The 25,050-nt window shown below is 45.1% G+C and overlaps 1 protein-coding gene across 1 annotated transcript in view; it reads right to left on the bottom strand.

Moving 5' to 3' along the window:
• UTP20 (UTP20 small subunit processome component) overlaps nucleotides 1-25,050 on the bottom strand; it is a 1,390,303-nt gene that overhangs the window by 1,172,648 nt on the left and 192,605 nt on the right. Inside the window, exon 11 of the mRNA XM_069629877.1 lies at nucleotides 1,566-1,643. Within this exon, the coding sequence (XP_069485978.1) occupies nucleotides 1,566-1,643 (78 nt within the window). The remainder of the gene's footprint in view (nucleotides 1-1,565; nucleotides 1,644-25,050) is intronic.

Here is a 25,050-nt window from a genome sequence, read left to right as displayed (position 1 = left end):
TATATATCCCGGTGTAGGTTTAATACAGCAGGGAGAAGACTGTGCATCCTCCTAGGCCGGCATTGTGTTTCCTCCATACGTCAGTCCAGTGGTAGCCTTGCAGCAAGTGCCTAAAATTTAGATTTTCTTTGGTCTCTGCCCTCTGCCTGTCCCCTTTAAGTGATCAACAGTCCGTCCTTGGGTCTCCCACCAGGTTGAAATCTCCTCCCAGGACCATGATACCCTCCACCCATCCCTCCACCATCTCAAATATCCTATGTAGGAACTTCATCTGCCCCGCATTAGGCACATAGACCATGGCTAGGGTGTATTGTACACCTCTTGGTAGACCTTTATTCCCAGGAACCTGCCCTCAAACCCTCTTAATCTGTGTCCCTGTCAGCCGAAATGTTTTCGCTAGTAGGATACCTAGCCCTTCTTTCTTGAGGTCCTTAGGAGAGGCCCAGTACAAATCGTGGCCACGTCCCTCCCCGTAATTGGGGATTCCACCCCTCGTTTATAATGAGTTTCCTGGAGAAAGAATGACCATTAAAAGCTGCTTATGGACCATATTACCTTGTCAGTGATCTCTTGTTCTGGGAGTTCAGACCCTTAACATTTAGTGTGCCTATCCTCAGATCAGCCATCCCCCTTTGCCACTATACCAGCTGAAAACTCCTCGGTATAGTGGGAGCTTGTACCGCCGCTCCTTCGCGTGGTTGACTGCACATGGTACCCCGTCACAGCCCTTCCCCCTCCCTTGCCCCCCTACCCCCGTCCCTCCATGACGGCTGTCCAACACTACTTGCATTGCAGTGCCGTGAACCGAACAACCCGGCCTCCGTCCCTGCCCTGGTTTCCCAATCGTCCCTTGTCGTGATCTCCTAGGCGTTATTGCCTATTTGCTTGCAACTTGCTAAGCTTCCCTGTCTCCCCCCATCTTCCTTCCCCAACCATCGTTCCTGTGCATATACCCCTATCTCCAAAATGAGTTCACCAACTAACTCCCCTCCCCCCCATAAAACAGTTAACCGGGCGAACCTCGGTCCTATGTAGCCTCCTATACATACAGTGTAGTATACAGGGGAAATTAAGGGGTTAAACCAGTTCAAACGATGCCTAGAGGGCCGCCAAAAGCCAAACAGAACTTAGTCTCACAGTGCAAAGTTTCTCCAGTTCCTGCAAATGAATTACAGGGTTATCAGCAGTACAGTCCTGTATTGTCTGTCAACTGCTTGGAAGCATGTAAACATTTGTATGTTGGTAGAGCCATGGCCACAAACATTTAGAGCAGGAATGAGGAAGAGACGGGCATGGGTTTAATGCCACTTTCAATGACAACAAATCTGAGTGAAAAACAACAATGTCTCATCAGTCTGCATTTCTGAAATGTTAAGAAAGGGCCCTGTTTGTGGTTTTTAAAAGGAACTGCCTTAAAAAGCCCATCAAAAACCATTAACTCTTTACAAACGTATTAATTATACAATGTAATGTGTCGCTGTGAAGTGGTGTAGGCAATAATATATTGACAGCCAAAGTCACATTTTCTCAACTTCCGAGACAGAGGTGGTGTCCGAGTCACTTACCTTTTCAAACTCCTTCATCGTGAACATCCCTTCACAAAACCTTAAGATAAGATGTTTTTCAAATCCACTGGAGAACACCTGTAAAGGGAAGACATGAGGCTATTATGAGAAGGTGTGCCAGGATTCACAGATGCCACGGGGTTATAGGCAACAACCACATTGAGAATAACGGCTACCAGCAACCTTTTGGGAAATGTTACCACGGGGGTCTAGCAAGACAAGAAGACTGTACATTTTACAGCACAGAGGTTATGTTTAGATGTGGACAGGATATCCAGTTTCCCCCTCCTACACTCCTATAGATCTACCTGCAAACACGCATGTGCATTACCAAGCACTACTTTAAACATGTTTTTACAACAATGGCCCAAAATATAATTCACTCAAAGTATTCCAATGAGGAAATTAATGCACGCTTGTGTGTGACAACTCACAGCTTTAGCTAAAACACAGAAACAACACTGTATACACTGAGAAACCTGAAGGTGACTCACCTGCTAGTCCCGGGGGATCTGTCATGCAGGTGGCCAGGACACGGCCATCACTTTTGGATCCAGCTCCTGGGGGTGGAACAGTGCGGGAGGATCACCTGGATGAGGGGTCTTCGGGGAGTGTGAGACAGGATGGTGAGATGCGGTATCCCCTTCCCTGTAACACCTTTTCCCCATCCTACCAGGTAGGATACCGAGGAACCCCCCCCCCCCGCTCCACTTTCACAACACACTTTCTCAGTGACAGCTCACCGTGAGCAAAAACAGACTAACACCAGATACGTATACCTGACATGTCCCAATACAATGGTCACACAATTACTGATCATTACGCACACCTGACTTCCATCACCCTTCCCCAAACGGATAAAAGGTGGAGCACGAAGGCACACACTGAGCAAGGCAAAGTACACCAGGAAGCAGAAGTTCCAAGATGGCAGTTTAATACAAGGAGAAAGACGGTGAGACTGGAGAGGGTTGCAAGGAGGAAAGTGCCCTTGAACTTTTCAGACCATTACTTTCGTGAACCTTGGAAAATAAGAAACTTAAGACAGGGGACTAAAGCTAAAAATACCTGCATTGTGTGTCAGAGGTACCCGGGGCTCTCCCACGTCGATAAACCAATGTGGGGAGGAACGGTTGCTGCCGTGGTACTGTCCTTGGCTCCTACAACAAAGCAACGCAGTAAAGACAGCACAGCCGGTCGGAGAGACTGATACCAGACCAGCCTGTGCCAGAACCACGGTTGCGGGTGGCAACATTGTATGATGAAATCTAAAGACAACTGTTGTGAAAAGTGTGTGACGAGCAACACAAATATAACTGCAAACCAGAGGAGTAACTGAACTTTTGGAAGCCAAGAAAGATACCGTAGACAGTGTGGTCCGGTGCCACATGGGTGCTCATTCGAAGGTCTCTGTTGGGTATCCAACGTGTTGGCAAAAGTGAAAAGGGAAATTGGAGACTGAAGTGGTCCTCCAACAGGTCAAGCTAAACCTTGTGCACATTCGAAAGTCTTTGATAATTTAATACGAATTGAAATTGCTCTGAGCCTGGCTGAGGGAGACTAATTGTGGAAGAGGAAGGATCTGTGCCCGGCTGAGGTGGATACGGGGTGAACCGTGAGTCAGCCAAGAAAGAATATTTTCTGAACATTGTGAAAAAGGTTATCTGAGCTGGAAGAGGGGGATCCACAGTAACGATCATGATATAAAAGGGATATTACCCAGGCTGAGGGGGATCCAGGGTGAATCACGAATGGAATATGTATAAAAGGAAAAGAACTTTGTGTTTTGTTTTGGTACATCAGGCACTCTGAATCAAGAGACCTGGGTACTGAAGGTCCCGATGCTGGTAACAGACGGATCCAAGGTAGGGATTCTTTGGAGGGGAGTCTTTACTGCAATTCCCATAGAGCTCTATTGGGGGCCCTCCCTTTTTTGCTGCTTCTCCCTCTGGGGCTCTGCATCCATTTTACAATATCCAGAACATTTCTTTGGGGTCTCCTTTGGCCTTATTTGAGGTTGCTCATCGCATAATGGCTCATCAAACAGTGGCTACATGAACAGGATGCCTGAGCCCCTACACTACATTCCTACTGGTAACCCTACGGGACTCTGCACATATACCGACCCTACCTCTTACTTAGACTTGCCTGAACTCTTGTATATTTGTATAATCGCATATTGTATATATTTATTGGCCGGTATTGTACTTTTCACGTTTCCTCTCCGGCTTTTAATTTTGTATATTGTTTGTATTTATTTGCCGGTACTGTACTTATCATGATTCTTCTCCTGCTTTTTTCCACCCTGAACACATTGTAAAATTGTTTCTCTATGTAATTTGCTCTCTTGTTGATACGCTGTAACTTGTAACTGCTTCTAAACATGCAACCAGAAGCCCTCGGGCAAGGTGCACACTATAAATAAACTAAATATAAAATACAAATAATTCATACCCAAGAGGTCAAACAGACTTGCCGTCACTAAAGCAGTGACCCTTTGAACTCCCTAATGATAATTCCATTGGAATTGTGGACCTACACACTGGAACAGCTGGTCAGTTTCAATATCTTATTCAACCACAGGCCAATACCCCCAAACTGCTTTTCTCTATCGCTACTAAAATTCTTGCCCCGCCATCCCCTGACCCATCCCCTGACCCCTCCTCTTCTTCGACTCTTCTGCATATGATTTTGCACATTTTTCTTATACAAAATGTAAACATTAAACATTTCAATGCTGTTAGGGAGAATTCTCAGAAATTGCTAATTCCTCTCTTCCTTAGAGATCCCCAGCTCTTTTGCTGGACTCTAGGACTTTTTCATTTTTACCTGGAGAGAGCGAGACCCTTTTTCCCACTCATGTATTTTAATGTGATTTTTACTCTGTTTCTTTTGGTTTTTGGAGTCTGACAAACTCCATAGGCATATTTTTACATTGTAGCACACAGCACCTTCAGTGTAGTGCTACAGGGAAGTTTTCCAGATTTGCCCAAAGGTGCAACTACCTTTCTCTTGGACAACTACTGTTTCCAAGAGCAGAAAAGTGAAATTGACTTTACTTACACTTTTACATTTCTAGTCCCAGCACACACACTATCTTACAATAGAGTGCTGGAGGGGTTACATAGTATCCCCTTTATCTAGCTTCTCATGTAAAATGTTTATGTTACCCTTTCCTCGACGAATGGCCGATGGCAGTGGTTCACTTTTAACTACCGTGGTATGTCTTTCTAAATGCTAACAGTAACATATCAATGTCCACAGTGTCCTAACTATTGAGGTCACCTGAAGGTGTAGGAAGTGCGCGTGGCATCCTCAATGGGTGCTTGCTGATTAAGGAACTAAGAGTGTGTATTTTATTTTGAAGGTATGTGTGTGATGCTTTATATTGCTCCATCCAAGGAAGGCTTAAACAACTGACCGGTAAATAAATAAATAATTGTTTTATCAAAAACCCTTGAGTTTAAGTGTTAGTCTGAATACCAGTCACTGTGACTGTGTAACCACTCTACAGCTCACATTGACTCCTCTTGAGATAAGCCTGGCTGCTCTACCACACTACCAACCTGTGTAGTTTTAGACTTCTACCAAAGGTTGGGTCCTATTGCCAGGAGGCTGGGTTGTTGTCGTGCTCCCTAAGAGCACTACCCCAAATCTGTACCTAACAAACGCTCTTTGGGAATCCAGGATTCTGAAGGTCATCAGACTTGTCCAACCGCAGATTCTACCATTCCTTCTGCTTCCCTCTCTTCCTTTGCTCCAATCACTGAGGGCGAGGTTTCTTCCATCAGCACTCATACCCATCCTACTGCTGCCCCTTCTGATCCATTACCCACCTCTGTGGTCAAATCAGTTCTTCCTTTCCCCTCTTTAACCTTTCTCTAACCTCTGAGGTCTACCATTATATGTTCAAAGCAGCAGCTGTTATCCCATTACTTAAGAAACCCACCTCAGAACCTTATAATGTGATAAACATCCACCTATCTCACTCCTCCCATATCTTTCTAAACTTCTTGAGAGGCTTGTCCACTCTGAACGTTTGCTTTATCTTAACATTCACAACCTTCTTCCTTCTCAATAACCTCTAGTTGCAGCTCAGGTTTCTCGACTGAAATGACTCTTCTTGCCATCTCCGATTCTACTCTTCACTCTCACTATCCCAAGCGATCTTCAATTCTAATTATATTAGATCCAAATGCAGCCTTTGACACTGTCAACCACCCTAATTTGGTTTCTACGCTTTCTTCCTTGGGTCTCTCGGGGTCTGTTCTTAGCTGGTTAATTATCATTTTAATCATTCTTTCACAATCTCCTGGAAAGGTTCTTCTTCGCGTTCTTTCTCCTCCGATTACAGGGTCCCCAAGGGTCGGTTCTCGGGCCCTTTCGTTTCATTCTCTATAGAACTTCTTTAGCTCGACAAATTACTAACATTGTTTTTCAATTTCATCTCTATGCAGATGACACTCAAATCCTAGAATCATTTCCTTTATTTACAGACTCTAGTTCATCGTCTTTCTGCTTGACTATCTGCAATAAAGTCTTGGTTGCTCTCTCGTTTTCTCTGGTTAAATCCTAACAAGACTGTAATTCTTTTCTGCTCTGCTTCTCACAAAATTCTACCTCCTTCATTCATTTCTCTTTAACCACTTGGTCTTTCTCCCTCAAATCAAGCTCATAACTTGGGTATTATTTTTTTATGCATCACTTTCTTTCCAGGCACAGATTGCCACAGTGGTTAGATCCGGTCGCTTTCACTTCCATAGTATCTGGAAAATACATCATCTTCACACCTTTCCTGCTACAAACATTTGATTTCAATCTATAGTACTATTTCGTCTACACTCAGGAGTGTTGCTAGGTCTGGAATAGATCCAGGGCTATGCTAATGTTGAGGCTGTCGGGACTCGGTGGGGCTAGCTAGCCTTTAGGTTGTAGCCTCTGGTCTATCCGGGGCTACAACGAAAAGACCCAGCCCCCCATACCAATGCCTCTGCATACACTATTGATGCGCCCTCTGTTTGAATTCCTAAAAATGCACATCTCACTTCACAATCTATTCTACATTATGGTATTGAGACTGTATTGTTTCCCGTTTCTGCTCGCATTACTCTATATCTTTCCTTTAAATGCATTACATCAGCCTACTCGTAACCTTCGTTCTGCTACTCTTTGCCTGTTCCTCGACCAACTTGTGCTTCCTCATGCTTCCTTTATTCCAACTGCTTTCCCTCAAGCTCTAGAACTCACCAACGTTGAAGGTTCACTCTTTTTTTTTTTAAACATTTCAATTCGTACCTTCTGCTTTCTTCGATACGGTCATGTAAATTTGACCTGTCTAGCTGTGGTGTTTTATTAATTAATACTTTTGAACTGTCTATTTTACACTTTTGTCAATTGCTTTGGACAAAAGTATCAAATAAATAAACACTCCTAAAATCAACTATGGAAGGGGGGGGGGGGGGGGGTTTACCTGCCAGTGAGTTTTGAACCAAGCTTGCATTTCTGCTAGGGTGAATCTATGGTTAACACCAACTAATCCTAGGGATATTCTATTTTTTTTATTTTTTTTATTTGTATTTAATCAATTTAGATTTTTACAAAAACGTTTTGGGTCTAGAAGAGAGAAAAGGGACATTTCTGTGTATTTGTAAGTTTCTCGGAGATGTACTTTTTCGAAGGTTCTCTTATGTCGTTTGCAAAGTCTTCTCCAGAGCGATGGTTATAAGTTTGGTAGCTGCTATTAACCGTCTTGTTTGGGCTCCTGTAATGAGTTGGTTCCACCAGATGTTTTCGTCCACGACGTAAGATATTTTGTATACAGGACCGAGGAAGGCCTTTCTTTCTTGGTCAATAGCAGGACAAACCATCAAAAGATGTTTGATAGATTCTGTGGCTTGAGGGTCTCTGCAGAGTCTACAGAATTTTTCCTTAGATGCGGACCGAATTGCCAAGACTTCCTGAGTTGGTAAAAGATTTAGGCGGGCTTTCAGCAGAGTTCTCATAAGAAATTTGCTCTGGTATTTGATACAGTATTCCATCGGTTGTTTCAGTTTATTGAAGACTGGCGGCAAGTGAGTTAATAGTTTGTTCGAGACAGCATTGTTATTAGTTTTTATCCAATCAAGCCACTCCATTTTTGCTTTTATTCTCATGGGATTCTGGATTAGTTCTTCTGAGTAAGCCCTTTCTTGCAATGTACGCCTTTGCTTGTCAGCCCAATTGTTAAGGGATCTGTTGCTCCCATTTCCTCAGAAATCATCCTGTATATTTCCAGGCTTTCTTGGCTTCGGATTTTCATGTAGAGTTGGATGGTGCTCTGAGCGACAACTGCCTCCATGGAAAGCAGCCCAAGTTCACATCTTATAGGTGCCACAGCTGTCGATTTCGGTAGGCCTAATGTTGCTCTCCAGATGAAACCTAATTTAGTCCTTAGGGTCGATGGAATTGCGGGACTGGCGTCCATGCCACATGTTAATGCTGGAATTACTTTTGACTTATAGAATTGAATTGCCGGAAGGAGACTGTATTTGCCGTATTTTCTGTCGACAGCACGAAGTTGGGCCGTTAGATTTTTTGTCTTTGACCACAGGGTTTTCTGCATACTTAAACATCTTTTTGAGCTGTCGATGTCAACTCCAAGGTATTTGAATGTGGAGACAGTATCAATTTTAGAGTGGTCAAGAAACCACTTCAAGGACTTATTTTTTTTTTAAGCCCCTGCTTCTGAAGAATCAGTATTTTCGTTTTAGATTTATATCTCCAGATTGTTCTCCTTGGTGTACTGGGCCAGGTTGTCTAGTTGGCGTGGAAGGCCCACTTGAGCATGGTCCAGAATGATGAGATCATCCGCATATAGAAGTCTGGTAACCATTGTATTTCCGATTTTCGGAGGAAAGGATCTAATCAGATCTTGTGAGGTTTTAAAATCGCCAAGGAAGGAGATGAAGAGTGCTGGGGCCAGAGGGCATCCCTGTTTGACTCCACGATTGGACAGTATGGGGTTGGAGAGTAACCCTTGATGGTTTAGCCTGACTGAAACACTGGTGTCGGTGTGAAGGGTGATAATTGGATCAAGGATCTGGTTAGGACAGTTCCAGTTCTTCAATTTAGCCCACAGTTTTGATTTATCCACTCTATCGAAAGCCTGGGATAAATCCACGAATGCAAGGAAGATTCTTGGGCACCAAGCAGAACATTTTCTTTTAAGATGTTTAGAATCATTATATTGGCACCAGTACTAGCGTTTTTCTGGAATCCCGTTTGGAGTGAGTCCCTGGCTGGAGAAGTTCTTGCCCAGTTCTGGAAGTGAGTCAGAAGACTAGTAGCAAAGACTTTACCGATGACGTCCAGTAAGGCAATAGGACGATAGTTGGAAGGGTCTTCTCTAATGCCTTTTTTGAAGATCGGAACGATAATAGCTTGGTTCCAGGAACTAGGAATTATCTTTCGTTCTTTGCAGTGTTTGAATATCATACTCAGAACCGCTGACCAGGCCTCCGGATGTTGTTTTAAATCGGTATTTGCCAGACCGTCGGGCCCAGGTGCACGAGACAGTTTCAATTTCGAGATGATTGACCTTATATCTTCTGTATCAGAGAGGTCGACCCAGTTAGATTTGGTAGAAGATATTGTCCTCTCGGGAGAAAGGTGGTCACACAGTTTTAAAAATGGTTAATCCAACAATCTTCGGAGACCGCGTTTATCATCTGAGAATTAGGATGGAGTTTGGTGTTATCGACTAGTTTCCAAAATTCTCGAGTTTTTTTGTTGGCTATGGTCTTGATCATATTTTCAGCATCTGCTTGGTAGAGTGCTGATCTGGTGTTTCTTAGCCACTGTTTATAGCGTCTCAGCTCGAGGAGATAGGATTCCCATAGTGTTGGAGAGCTCGTAGTCGTAGCCTCTTTTTTTAATTTTCTTAGATGACGGCGCCTGATCACTAGGCTCCGATTGTAAGTGTGGGTATGATTTACGGTCCGATTGTCGAGCCCTTTTTGGGGTTTTTTGTAGGTCAGGAGCAATGGGATGTAGCTAGTCCTGAATGTTGTGTTGTTTGCTTCAGTGTCCGAGGTAAGAATTTTATATTCATCTGACAAAGTTTTGATATCGTTTACGGTCATACGTAGACGAGAGAGCTAAGTGTTAGTCTCGGCCGCTACATTGTAAAATTGCTGGTCACAACACCTTGTGCTACATGTGAGATTTAACAGATTGTGGTCACTAGCTTCTGTTCCGATTACTTCAAAAGAAGCTATATTCAAGTAGATTTTTTCCGAAAAAAAAATGTAATCGAGATTTGCTGTAGATTGGTCGCGCTCCCATGTTGGAATTGTAGTTTGATTATTAGATTTTGCAGCTTTTCGAAGGTTTTTAGAGTTCATTAGCGTTACCCACAATTTCCCTCTTTCTGCCGTCGGTGTGTGGTCTGTCGGATTCAAGAAGTTAAAATTGAGGTCTCCATAGATAAGAATATTCAAGGTTTTGTGTTTGATCATGATGTTAGCTGCTTCGTTACAGAATTTGCAGGAAGAAGTTTTTTGTGGGTTCCAGTAGGCGTTGATAATAGCCCAAACTTCAGAAGAATTTTGATCGCTCGTTATGAGCACTGCCAGAAAAACGTAGGTAGCTACTATTATCTTGCTGATATTTATGTTTGATCCCGTCCGAATAGCAGTCAGTAGGCCAGAAGATGGTCTACCGAATGGACCTTTTAGGGCTGGCGAGATCTCGATGGTGTAGCCGTCAAGAGCAGGCTTATTCAGTAACCACGTTTCTTGGAGGCAAAGAATATCTTGGACCCCCAAGTTGTAGCTACCAATTTTGGTTAGGTGTTCCATTACGCTATGGATCGGGTTGAGTTCTGAAGAGCTTCGTAGTTTGCTTCGGGTAGCCGCGATAAGGGATTGGCTCCCCGCGTTTGCTGCTATCTTTTGAGGCCAGGAGTGAAGGCATCTCGCAACCAAGACCATGTGTCTTTTGTTGGCTTCGGGTCTGGATGGATAGTAGACTGGACTGTATTTTGTTTTGATCGTACATAATGGTCTGGTGATGCGGGTCTTCGTTCTTTATGGCGCGCTGATGATATATAGGTGGACGTGGATGATCTTCCGTGCTCTTTGTAATTTCTTGAGTCACTTTTTTCTTCAAATCTTTCATTGGCTTCCCGGTGATGTTTCGAGTAGTCCAATCTAGTTGGAAGTTTCCCCGAAGTTCTAAATTCGTTATGGCCAGATTTTTCCCAATGAGGCGGTGTTCTTCCCAGTCTTCTCGATCTATACAGATCCTCAGTTTGGGATTTGTATCTGTAGTTTTTTACTGTTTTTTTTTGTAATTTACCGTCTGGCTCTTGTTGCTATTTGCAGTCTGGATCTCCGTCAGAGTGAAGCCCACATGGGCCACTTTTGCGTAAACTTCTTGGGGAATCTCTCGAAGCGCCAAATTTTTGATATGTAGATATGCCTTTGCTTGCTTGTTTCCGTGGTAAGGCTCTATAAGCGTAAAGTCGTCAGACTTTAGGGTGATGAGTATATCGACCTGCTTGAGGATCTTAAGGACAGTTCTTCTGTTCAGGATCATGTAGTGATCTTCAAACAGTTTTTGTTTGATTTTGAACAAGTCAGTAATCTTGTTTTTAGGTCTTGAAGGAGATTCGTGTTGTTCGGTTTTAGGCATTTTTTCTTTAGTAGACGAGTGTCTGTTCGAGGAATTTGATTCGGCAGACTTTAATTTTTTGTATAGTTGTTCAATACTTGTGTCTTTCGCCTAATTTGAGTTAGATGGCCTTGTGCACGGGTTAGAGAGTGAAGTTTTGTTAGTGACTTTTTTGGGTGAGTTCGATTGAATTGCAAGTTGGTTTTTAGAGCTATCTCCAGTTTCCGTGTCAAGCTCACAGATTTCTGCTGAGTCCTCGTATTGTGACAGGTCGATCAATGAACTTTGACAGATGAATTCATCGGCAGGCCGTGGGGATAGGATGAGTGGTATTGTTGATATTATTTTCAAGTTCATTCGCTTCATCCGCGGTCTCTCTTCTAATTTCTTTGGAATTTCCCTTTGAACTAGTTGGTGGCTCTAGTGCAGGTTCTTTTCTCCTTGAGCTCGAGTCTTGTTGAGGGCTTCTAGTTAGCTTCAGTAGGGGTTGTTTAGTCGTCGGAACTGATGGTTTTTTGGAAGTGGCACTTGTGAGTGCCGGTTTCGTAGTCACCGTTGGACGTGAAGGCATTTTGTTTTTTTGATTAAAAAAAAGCGGCGCCGTTTTCATGGGTTGTGGTTGGAGGGAGGTCTGTGTTTCTTTATCATCTGAGGGTTTTTTTTCTGACTTGTGGTTTGGAGGAGTTGTAGCTTCTCCTCCCATACTGATAGCTTCAGGTCCCAGGTTTCTCTATGCTTCTTATTTGTTTGTTCCAAGGCAGTGATAAATCCTTCCACAAATATCAACTTGGTGTGCATCATTGCTGTTACTGTGATGCTGTCCTTTAACGAGTCGTTGATATTTTCAGAGAGCTTCCCAAATGGCGCTAAGGCTATTGTTATTGCCAACATGATAGTAGCCAAGTCTTTTTTTTTACGGCGAATCCTTTGGATTTGAGGAGGCTATTTCACTTAATCTCCTATTTCTTTGGGGGAGATCGTGGTCGAGGTGTGGAATGCGACGATTGTTCTGGTAGAAGTAGACTTTCCTCTGTTTGAATAAGTTGATCTTGATTTTTTGGGTTCCCAATTTGTTGATCCAGAGGAAATTGGGTCGTCGGTTGAGTCCCGAATGATTGTTGGTAGTTTGGGGCTGGAAGAGACGACGGTGCGGTTCCATCGACAAGTTTTTCTTTGGGAATGCTTTCTATGGTTAGTGGCAGCAATGTGCCAATTTGATCTTCCTCTTGTGGAGGAGTGAAAGTTTTGATGTTGGTTGCAGCTTCAGGTTTTCCCAAGCTGCTTAAGCTTGGTGTAAGTGGACGTGCAGGCAGAAGAATGGCGGCAGAAATACTTGGAGTAACTTCTTTTGGGATAGTTACTGTGGTCTCATTTTGTGCCTTCGTAGGTTTCCTTCCTCTTTTCGATGCATTATTTAGCTCAGGCTAGCTTTTATCGGCACTCGAAGGGTCTTTTTATTTTTACAAACTATGTTTTTCTTGCTTTGGTGGCTGGTGGGAGGTCTTGGATTGCCTCCAAAATGTCTGCGTCCGAAAGTTCGTTTGCCTCATCCAACTTTCTTTTACATTGTTTTTTGAAGAAGTCTTTTAGAGCCGAAGATAGCAATGGGCAAGGAAGGGTTTTCTTCCCTGTGTCTTTTTTTTGTATTTTCTTTTTGGGTTTTGTGCTTTTTTGAGTTGAACACCTTGTTTGTAATTCTTCACCAGAACTTGAGGGTCAGTAGGTTCAGGGACGAGTACTGCTGGCAGTTCATCAATGGCTTCGTGAGATGTCTTGGAAATGCTGGCTTTGCTTATTTTAGACAAAGAAAGGTCTTTAGTGATTGAGCGGTTTCCAATGCTTAGTTCCAGGGTATTTGGTCAAGTCAGCTCACTTGTTGGAGTATCCTCCTTGGTTGAGCTAATTGCCGATTTTGTTATTGTTTGCTTTTTTCGAGAGGCAGGAGTGTGGTCGATGTTGCAATTTCTTGGCGGGTTTGTTGGAGCAGTTTGCTCCGTTGCTGCGTGGATTTGAGCCATGGTTAACACGGTCGATGCCGGCGGGTTCTCTGACTGACAGGCAATTCCCTGCGAGGACGCCACAGAGCCGGCCGTTTGGTTTTCAGGCGGGGCTGGTTTTCAGCCGAAGCTCGTGGGGCCATATTATGAGGAGAATGGTCACTGCCAGGTGACAAAGACTGACTCGTTGGGGCTCAATGCTGCTTCCACACGCGCGTGGGTTCACTTCCTTCAGCGGGTGATCTCACAGTATTTCCGCCTCAGCCCAGGCTGTAAGCACAGGGGCAGACGCTGACCGTCCTCCGACCGTCAAATCGTCCACACCTCTCGCCACCGTGAGGGCCTGGTGGGGAGGCTGAGCGGGCTGGGCGTGGGAAGGAGAGGAGGGAGGAGATCCCAGTGCGACGGGTGGCTGCTGCGCTGAGGGAACTGCAGCGTTGCGAAGGTCCAGTGAGTCCAGCGAGTCCCGGAGGTCCTCCATGCTCGCAACCAGCCGAACAGGTGAGATGGGAAGTTCTAAGGTGGGAGAGCCTGTGTTTGTTGGAACGCATGAAAGTTGGACTCCATGGGTGTCGAGCAAGGGACGAAGGGCAAATGCTGGGTACCGCCGAAAGGGTTTTCAAAATCGAATTGGGTTGGAGGAATTTTATCTGGCGCAATGTGAACCGAGGAAGCCAGGGAATGTTCCTTTGCGCCTTAGGTTTTTTTGTCGACAGTTTCAGTGTCACAGTGTCCAGAGACTTGAAATTGCTCCTTAACAAGCGCTGCTGTGCTGCACGCTCGGATTGAAGTTCCGGTGGGCTTGGAGTAATAATTAAAGTTTCATGCGAAGAAGTTTCACAAGGCCCACAGGGTTTCATTGAAGGGCCGTGAGCCGCGGGGTTGCCGCGGACTGCCGGAGACTGCCTCAACCTCACCTCAAGCTCCGCTCAACGCTCCGCGGTGTAGGCTGTAGTTTAAGTGGGTCCTCCCACTATAGACAAGGTAGAGAGACTGCTGCTGCCGGAGACTGCCTCAACCTCGCCTCAAGCTCCGCTCACCGCTCCGCTGTGTACGCTGTAGTTTAAGTGGGTCCTCCCACTATAGACAAGGTAGAGACTGCTGCTGCCGGAGACTGCCTCAACCTCGCCTCAAGCTCTGCTTCTATTTTCCATTGAAAGGTATGAACAGTTAATAAACAGCTTTTATTCTAGGAAGCTTTGGCCTATTGCTTGCAATGGTTTCATCCTCCTATTGTGCCTTAGCGTTAATTTTAATACTGAGTCCTGGGGGAGGAGGCTAAAATGAAAGTGGAGTATTGTTATACGCCATGGGATTTTTAACATAGGTTCCCTGTAGGTAAAATTGTGTTTGCCATATTATGCCATACCCCGGTTATATAGTTTATGTGCTGACCATCAGGTCTAGGGCCTTCCACATATACTAAGGTTGGGTTGTGACTTTCGGGCTCTGTACATTTTGCAGGCCCATATGGGTCTTGCCTGCTTGGTGTTGAGCGCTTAAACTCTGGCCGAGGGCCCACATTACCTTACCCTCAGAGAGGTTTTGCTTTCCTTCCGTCTCAGGTGTATTAGGCACTCCAGTAAGGACATTGATTGTATTTTCCTCAACAGAGGGTGGTACAAAAACTGCCTTAACCCCACACATTTCAGTGCCCTTCGTGGGGTGGGGGCGGGGGTGGTGTGTGGCTGTGACACTACAGAACTATTACCTATTACATTTTCCCTAAGGTTCAAAGGTGGTTCAAGTTGCCATTTTAGGCTGGGTTTGTTGCAGTCAATTTACATTTTAATATTGAAGAGGTTGTCATCTCAGACCTCTTCTCATCTGTGAAGCTCTAGTTCAATATTGAGCATGTCACTTTGCTTAGAAGTTAGTTAGGTTTCGTTTATTTAGGGTAGGTTAGTTATCGTGGTTTGGTTAGTTATTTATAAAAGAAAATCAATGCAAATTTTCATAAGTCGTTGCTGGCTCTAGGAAATATTCAGAGCAACCTCATACAGCTTCGAGAAAGACATTTAAATATTCCATTAGAGTCTCAAGAGGGGTGCCAGGTTAATTAACCAAAGGGATGGATTCAGGGGAAGGCGAGCGATATATGATATTTTATTTATAGTGCGCCCATACACAAGTGTTTCAAAGCACGACAGAGCAGGCGGGGAGGTACACGGGGGGACAAGATAACGATTTTACTAGACACAGTGACTTTACGATTGTGCAAGTGCAGGGGAGAAGGAGGGGGAAAGTGCAGAGACAAAGAGGAGGAGGAGAAATGCAGGTCATAGGACATAGATATGAAACAGGAGGTGCAGCAACGGATGGCAGTGCAAGTTAAGTGCAGTACGACAAGTGATGGATAGTGCAGGTAAGGGGGGCAGTAGGGTTACAGATACAGCCAAGTGAAGGGTTGCCGGGAGGCAGCACAGCGGTGCAGCTGGAAGGACAGGGACCTGGGCCCGTGGTTCAGAGGGTGGCCAGGTAAACCGGTGCAGAGACAGATATGCCATCAGCAGGGAAGAGGATGAGAGAAGGCAGAAGCAAAGAGGAAAGTCTTGAGCTGCTTCCGGAACCGGCGGTGGTTCTGCTCATGTTTTAGGAAGACTGTTCCAGAGGGAGGTGCCCACAGAGGAAAGATCTGCCTCTAGCTTGCTTCTTGGAAAAACGCTTGACCCTTAAGGAGTTGGAGGTGGAGGAGTGAAGGGTTCAAGTAGGAAGATACTTCGGAAGAGAAAGGTGGAGATATTTTGGTCCCATGCCCCAGAAGGCCTGGTGGACGATGCAGTGGGTCTTGAATTTGATCCTAGCAGCCACTGGGAGTCAATGGAGAGATTTCAGTGCTTGAGAGATACAATCCCTAGGCTTGAGGCCAAGGACCAGTCTTGCAGTCCTGTTCTGGATGAGTTGCGGAGAGTAGAGGAAGGCAGATTTTAAGAAGGAGGCTATTACAATAGTCAAGCCTAGAGGGAACCAGGGTTCTGGAGACAGTGAGCTTCTGGGGGAAGGAGAGGAGAGGAAGAATATCCCCGAGGAGGTGCAGTTTATAGTTTGATTTCTCAGACACATCCGAGATGTGAGGGGAGAAGGAGAGTGTGGAGTTGAAGATAACCCCAAGGTTCTTAGCCTGGCAGGTGGGAGCAGGGGATGGGGGGGTGGGGGAGCAAGGAAGGTCAGCCAGAGAGTGAGTGGAAAGCAGGGTGTTGGTGTGCCAATGAAAAGGATCTCAGTCTTGCTGGCATTCAGGCAGAGGTCATTGGCAGCACACCACTCTTGGATCACGGAGGGACAATCTGGGATGAGAGAAGGAGAAGAAGCAGCAGTGGGAGCCTGAAAGCAAGCTGGGTATCATTTGCATAGCATTGGAAGTTGGCGCAAATAGCAGCAATGCAGTGGGCGGATGGTGCCAGGTATTGGTCGAACAGCCAGTGAGAGAGTTTAGACCCCTGGGGAACACTGCAGGTGTAGAGAGAGATCGAGGAGAGGAAGGATCCAAGTTGGACCTGGAGGGTCGATCCGAAAGGAAAGGCTAATCATGCCAACGTCTGATCAGTGATAGCCAGATTATCACAGAGCCGGTTCAGCAGGATGGTATGGTTAACCGTATCAAAGGCAGAGAAGAGATTGAGTAGGATGAGGACAGAGATTAGAGTCCAGGTTGGAAAGCAAGTCTTCACAAGTGTCCAGGAGAGTAGTTTCCGTGCTTCTGGCTGCTCCGAAACCAGAATGATGGTCAAGGAGACAGCCAACGGATTCGGTGTGGGGATTAAGCTGGGAGATGGCCAGCTTTTCCGGGAATTTGCCCAGGAAAGGAGTGATAGAGATTGGGCGATAATGAGCCGGAAGGGAGGGGTTAGCTGAGGGCTTCTTGCGAAGAGGGTGAAGAAGGGAGTGCTTCAGAGGGGAAAGGAAGGTGGCAGATGCGAAGGAATGGTTGCAAAAGTCAGCCAGAGCAGGGGTAAGGGTCTCTATGTGGTCCTTGAGGGTTTTGGAAGAACAGGAAAGAACCTGTTTAGAGGAGGTTTTCATAGATCAGACTTGTCTGGATACCTCATTAGGGGAGAAGAGAGGAAAGGTGTAATCCTAGTCAAGACTGTGGTAGTGCCTGGATGCTGGTCACTCAGATTCCGGTGCTATACAAGACTACATGCATACATACAATTGATATTTCTATGAAGTTATTAATCTTTCCCACAAGGAGCCTTACCTTTGGGGGGGGGGGGCGCTGTTGCTCCCACCCAACAAAAACCCTGAGCCAAATATATCCTGCATAGGAGCTGCCCATGGAGCTGAAGCTTAGATAAATAAACAGTTGAAGAATCCGGATATGTGTGGAAGAAATCCTGTCGAGCTGCGGCAACTAAATCTCTGGTAATAACCGTGTTCAACATCCCCCGGTACAGGGCTACAGCGCGGACCGCCTGAGATTACCATGAGTCACCACTGCAGAGACAGGGACACTGCAGGAAGGAGGGCTGCAGGTGGGTGGAGCCTCGATTTCGGGGAGGCCGCCGAGATATGGTTAACTCCAAGCAAACCGGAGGAAGATATTTCCGAACCAACTGATGCTGAGGAGCAGATTGGCGCATAACTAAGCAAGCTGACCAGTGAGGCTGTCGGCAGTTGGTAAGCTCCTCCGGGCCGCCAACAGACAGGTCTGAGCAACGGCACCCGGCGTGGAGCCCCGGCCCTGTCCGATCTTGCACTGGCCTACGCTGTCGTGAGTAACTGCAGACTTTCAGTCTGGGAACATCCCATACACCTGTGAAACGTTGTGACCCTGCTGGGTGTGAGGCATAGCTCACTTGCCCGCCTGACCACAACAAACCAGCAATGGCAGAAAGGAGCTTGGAGCAGGGAGATAGCTGCGACCTGATAAGTTGGTACATCCAATACTCATATAAAAGCCCACTGCGGGACGTGACGGTTGGCAGACCCTGTACGGTTTAATAAAAGTGCGCGTGTAACACAAAATACGCAGTCATCGCGGGGCGGAAGGTACAAGAGGCGCGCCCTCCAAATTCGCCGATTTAGCGCCTGTGATGCCTGACCTTGCATGGAAGAATGAAGTGAGGTGTTTGTTGGTGCCGCGAGGACGTGACTAGCCCAAGCAAGGGGACAAGTGATTGCCTGCGCATGCATTGCCGAAACGACCCATACACACTGCAGGTCTGTTAACTATCCGTTGCAGTGCAGGAAGATCAGCGTGCAGGTGAGGAGTGGCGCATGTATTGAACGGGCCAAACCCTACCGCCAGCTCACCGCAGGAAAGCTACTAAACTATCCGTACTGAAACAACAAAGAGCACAGTCTTTAGCTGATTCCGTCGCTGCTTCTGTAGGGCGATTGTGAGTGCAGAAGCAGCAGGGCAAAGGTCTATTACCCTCAGACTGTAGAGGGAAAGAAGACTAAAGAAATGAGCGAACTAGACCTTCTAGTAGTCCGCGCTTGTACAAAGAAAAAATTATCACAGTAAAAAAAATCTTGCAAAAGTTATTTTGCCAAAAAGATTAAAATCAAACAATATATCAACAGCAACAGTCAATTTGTCACGTATGCCATATTATGCTTATGTAACAAGTCATATTGGCAGCACAATAAGAAAATGAAAAACCACAATAGGAGAACATTTGAGAGAAATTAAGAATAAGGATATGAAATCTCCTCTAGCTTTTCACTTTCACCAGCACCACTTGAACTCTGACATAGCTAAAATCAAATGTTATGGACTAGAAAAACTTTCCCCAGCAAAAAGAGGGTAATCTGGAAAGTGTTCTTCGCAAAAGAGAAGTCTTTTGGATATAGTCTATGGACACAATTTATACGGGCCTAAATGTTGTCCAGGAGCTCCATAATTTTAAGTATGATTAAGTATTGTGTGATGGATATGATTTGCATTTTTGTGTAGCCATATTGAAACTAGCCTGTAGAATGACATGTACTTTTTTTCTTTGTACTTTTACTCTTTTTCTTTACACCAAACTAATTTATTCAGCTCATCTTTTTAATTTCAGTATGTATGCGGGTTCTGGCAGTGTTTCAAAAACTTTGTTTTAGTACAATACATTGCAATTTTCACATTGTAAATTGATTTGAGTACATATGGGGTATTTATTAGCCCTGTATGACCGCCTCCGTTTGTCATCAAAAAACGAAATCCTGGTTTTCTAACATGTATCTTAGCCTATAACATGGAAGAATACTATATATAAGGATCTCCACGACAGGCTTTGGGTCTATTAGGTGAACTCACACGATGTATATACTGTTTCCAATTGAAGTATTTTTTTCTTTGTTTACATAATTCGAGACCAACATGAGCTTTAATTTCCTATCAATACATTTTCAAATATATATTGTAACACAAACCACATACGAGACAGATACCAGGACACCCCAATCCAACATGGCGAGCGCCATACGATAACACGTAATATGAGCACGTGATGTACGTGCTTCAAATTAGCTTTATTGAACATCCGGTTTTGACACAACAGCGCTGTTTACACTGCCAACGGCAATCGCACCGCTTGTACAAATACAGGCCAAATAAGACAAACAACATCCGACTAAAGGTAAGCCCAATGTACCTATGCGCACAACTTGCTTTAGGTTAACACTAGACTGTGCACTGAAGTTTAGATCCATTTTGCAAATAACTGGCCAACGGAATACTCACACCCGTTTACTGTTTCCATTTAGTGCCACCATCTATCTGATTCAGGAGACATATCGCCAGTTTTCAGCTCTGAAACCTTTTACTACAGCTCCCAAAGCATGTTGAACATGTAAGTTGAAACTATTTGAATTTGTTACCAACACTAACACATGACCCATAAAACCTGCCTTGAAGATCCTAATACAAATATGGAAATACTTTTCCATCTTTTATTTTCTTTCTTTGTTTCAATAGGATGATAATGTTTAATTTATGACCACAAAAAAAAAGAATGATCTGCTTTACTTTTGAACTATATACTAGCCACTAAACCCCTGAGGAACCACCAAATCACAGGCGGGGAAACAATTGTGTTGGGATTAGGCTGGACATAAAGTTTAATTAAGAGAAACTAACCTTTCAAATGGTGATGATGTAATAATTTGAATGACTGCACAACTCAAATGAAGATACTATACAAGACAACAACTGGAATAAATTGAGGCTAAGACAACTATACCAACTGCTTTCTCCTTGAGTGAATTGTTTATTCTTTTGAAATATTTTTTTTGACTGCGATAGCTTTTTCTTTGTACAAGTGCGGACTACTAGAAGGTCTAGTTCGCTCATTTCTTTAAACTATCTGTACGCTTGTGCAGCTGATCCCTGGGCCGCGCTCCCTACAGCTTCAGACCCTACTTGAGGGCAGTGATCTGACCCCGAACTAATACTCTCCCAATCAACCGGCCCACTGGGGAAGTACATAAGTGCATCCATACCATCCGCCCAATGAGAAATCACAAGGCCGAGAGACCTCACTGGCCAGGTCCAAACATGGACAATTGGACTGTAAACTGAACAAGGCCTTGCTGGGTGCTGACAGGTGTACAGGGGCCAGTATTGGTGGCCAGTGTTACCCGAATGAAGATCGAAACACCCGAATGAAGATCGAAACACTTAGGTGGACACACACTTAATATAACAAAACCACGCTATGTCGGGGGACACAGTCCACTCGTGGATCTCATATGTCAAGCGGAAACACCCAAACAGCTGTATAAGCCAGATATAGCTATCCCTGAATAGTGTTGAAAAATACGGGCACGGCTCGCAACACTACGCCGATAAATCTGGGGATTGTCATGTTGGGGGAATGGACCTCAAAAACGAACAACTTCATGTGGCAGGCTCTGGCAACACGGCATAGCTAGATCTGATATCATCCAAGTACAACAGGGGAGGAGGCCCCCCCCCCCACCACACAATCCCTGACCAACTCTGCATGAGCAGGACCCTGAACAAAACATAGGGATTTGTGGAACCAGGAGAAATAGGAACCAGATGACCAACTCTGCATGAGCAGGAACCTGAACAAAACATAGGGAGTTGTGGAACCAGGCGAAATAGGAACCAGATGAAAACAAGTGAATAATAAATTCTGTGTAGCCTGTTGGCGCCTAGATCTCTCATATTTGTTTGCTCCTTTTTATAAGAAGCAGACCTCAAGGCTTTTGTGAAATAAGGTATGCACACCAGACACTCCGGTTGGTATACAGACATGGTTTCCAGAGACCCATAACGGATCTCTGATATGGACACAGTGCAGGAGCAGGAGGCAGTTTGTGTTCCCCTCGTTCGCTTTTACCCGTGGAGAGCTCCACAAGTTTGTGAGGGAACATCGAGTTGGGGTGGATGATGCGGGTGGGCTGGGGGACTGGGGGCGGGTGGTAGGTTGCTCCACCGAAGCCGAATCAACACGGCTTACATTGCGTGGCAGTTGAAGGTTATAAGTTTCAAAAGTTCTCATGTTCATGGTCTTGCAGATGCTGACACCACTCTCACTAAATTCTAATTCTCTACCAGTAAATCTAGGACTAGGCGCAAATATACAAAAAGCAATCCCAGGTGACGGGCTGAGGATTAAGGTCCTACCATGGAATGTTCGTGGGCTTAACCCCACAAAAGCTAGAAAAATCGGTGCCTACGTAAACAGGACCTCTCCTCACATAGTGATGCTACAGGAAACGCATGCACAGGAACCTGGGAATACAAACATATTAGCATCCTGGGGTAAGCAAACATATCATACAGATTATTCCACTCAGGCTAGAGGAGTGATAACGATACTACACACGTCGCTGGGATTCCAAGGCCACAACGTGGACCCCCTGGGGAGATTTGTAATTGTATGGGGTGATTTAGCAGGTAAATCTGTCCCATTAGTCAATACATACGGCCCCAATATAGACGACCTTGGTTTTTGCTTAAATATTCTGGAAATACTCATCTCCGTAGATGATTCTAATATTATATGGGGGGGGGGGATTTTAATTTGGTCTTAGACACTATTTGACAGATCCTCAAAAACCACCAGGGCGCCAGCCAAGGTAATGATCAAGGTGGGCCAAATGATACCACAACTAGCACTAATAGAAGCATGGAGGGAACTGCACCCCGACACGAGAGAATAAACAGTATTACACGGTACACAATTCGGAATCGCGTTTAGATTAGTGGCTTCTCTCCGCCGCCTTCTCTGACTCGCTGGGGAAATGCGAAAATCCATCCTCGCACGTTGTCGTATCACTCCCCGGTGACACGAACTGGTATTCCGGGGCACCACGAAACCTGCAAAACGGTGGAGAATGGCCTCCAACATATTAACGGATCCCAATGTAGTTGAGTCCCTGCATGTAGAAATTGGAGAATTTTTTGCCAACAATGTAGGAACGGTCGATAAATACTCCACACTCTGGGAGACATTCAAGGTATGGATCAGGGGGGTTTTGATATCCAAAACAACGGGCCTGCTGAAGTCCATCCGGCGTGAGCTGGCAGATGTCGAGAGTCGACTCCGAAAGTTGGAAATCGCTTATAGCAACACTCATAACAGAGATACCCTGGCAGACATAAATAAACTCATAAAAGGCTTTGATCGATTGGCCACCATGGAAATTCAATATATTGCAGCTCCAACCCGAGTACGCAGATATGGGGAAGGCAACAAGGCAGGTAGGTCCCTAGCCAACCTTATCAAGGCCGATCGGCAACGAACCCTAATTACGAGTAGTAACTCAACGGAGGGAGGGGTGATCACAGGGGAACAGGCCATAAACCATGAATTTACCAAATTTTACAAGGAGTTATACTCCAACCGGGATGAAAAAATGGAACAGGATATACAAGATTACCTCAGTGAATTAGAATTCCAGATGCTCCCTTTAGAAACTAAACTGGCCCTTGAACAACCAATAACTGAAGAAGAAATCATTGAAGCAATAAAGGCACTGGCATCCGGGAAAGCCCCGGGTTCAGATGGCCCGAGGGTCGAAACTAGTGCTGATAATGTTGAAAGTATGGGAGGAATTGTTAGAATGGAGCATGCTTCCTGAATCTATGAATGAAGCAATAATAACAGTACTACCAAAACCCCGACGTCCTCCACAGGACTTGTCATCCTATATACCCCTTTCACTTATTAATGCAGACGCCAAGGTGTTTGCAAAAGTATGTGCAAATAGGTTACTATCTAGCAGGCCGACTTTGGTCCATCCGGACCAATGCGGGTTCATCCCTACAAGATCCACTGCTTTAAACCTACCTAGGTAGTTTGGTATAATGGCGCAAATAAACACCAAAGCATGGACATTGGCGGTTTCCCTAGACGCCGAGAAGGCATTCGACACGGTGTCATGGGTATGCCTCCTCTCAGTACTTAAGAAATTTGGATTGGGCTCTAATTTTGTAAGATATGTATCCAGCACCGGGTGCCAGAGTCCTTACTAACAAGACAATCTCTGATCTGTTCCCATTGGGCAGAGGCACCAGAGAGGGTTGCCCGTTCTCGCCTATACTATTTGCACTCACCATAGTACCTATGGCACTATTTGTCAAACAGAAACATGGGGACAGAGGGATACGAATGTCGGGTCCGTCCCAATCTACCTCACTTATGCAGATGATACCCTCCTATACATCCAAGATCCTGAAACTAATCTGACACCTATCATAACTGATCTTCATAAATTTGCTGAATACTGAGGATATAAGATTAACAGTGGAAAATCTGAGATCTTCCCCCTTGACGTCAGCCACCACATGCCCGACGGCAACCGCAGGACTTAAATGGTCAACTCAACATATCCGATATTTGGGCATATTGGTGTCCAGGGATAAGCAGACACTATATACAGACAATCACAAACAAGTCCTACAGCTACTGGGCGCCAAGCTCCAAACCTGGGCCAAGCTTCCCAAATCCATGTACAGCCGACTTGCCATATTGAAAATGATCGTCCGCCTTAAGCTGCTTTATCTCTTCGTTAATGTACCCTTATGGCCGGGGAGAGCATTTTTTGCAAAGTTACATTCAATGGTGAGAACGTTCCTCTGGATGGTAAAACTGCTCGATTTAAGTGGAGAAAATGGTCGAACTGTGCTGTTCCGGGGGAATTGCAGCACCAGATTTTGAATTATACTTTCAAGTAGCACAGGCACAATTCGCCAGACATTGGTATGACTTGTCAGATTGCTCACCCCACATCTGGTTAGAGAAATTTGCTGCATCCCCTATCGACCTACGGTCCATTCTTTTATTTCTAACTACATCGATACATGTCTCTATGACCCTGTGAGAAGTACATTTCAAGCATGCGGCGCATTATATAAAAGATTAAAAATAGATACTCCATATGACCCAGACGCCCCTCTCTGGAACTACCCGGACATCCCTCCAACACTAGATAAATCTCTACAACAGCTATGGGACCCAAACAAAGAAATTAAAATGCGGAACATGTTTCCTCACAGGAAGTTTGTGAGCATGGACAACTTTCGCAACATAGTGGGAGAGAGGACGCTTCGAGCACTCCAATACTACAGAATGAAATCCGCGTTCAGCACACGGTGGCCACTTTTTCCCGACGAATCCCCCCCCGCCCCACCGTGAACCCATGTTTAGAAGCAGCAACATCCGGCACTGGGCTGGGAATCTCTAAACTGTAGGCATTGACGCAGACACACTCTCCCCCACACTGAACGATGTTAAGCTAAAGGGGAAAGTGACTTGAACGCGACCATCACAGATGAGAAATGGTCTAAATATTGTATGCTCCCCAAAACAGTATCAATGGACGCAGGCTTACGCCTGATCCAGTTTAAGGTCCTTAACAGACTTCATTATACCTGA

This window comes from Ambystoma mexicanum, chromosome 12, assembly GCF_040938575.1.
Source record: "Ambystoma mexicanum isolate Mex_15411 chromosome 12, UKY_AmexF1_1, whole genome shotgun sequence".
NCBI lineage: Eukaryota > Metazoa > Chordata > Amphibia > Caudata > Ambystomatidae > Ambystoma > Ambystoma mexicanum.
The sequence above is the reverse complement of the archived record's forward strand: the minus strand, read 5'-3'. Positions and strand labels throughout refer to the sequence as shown.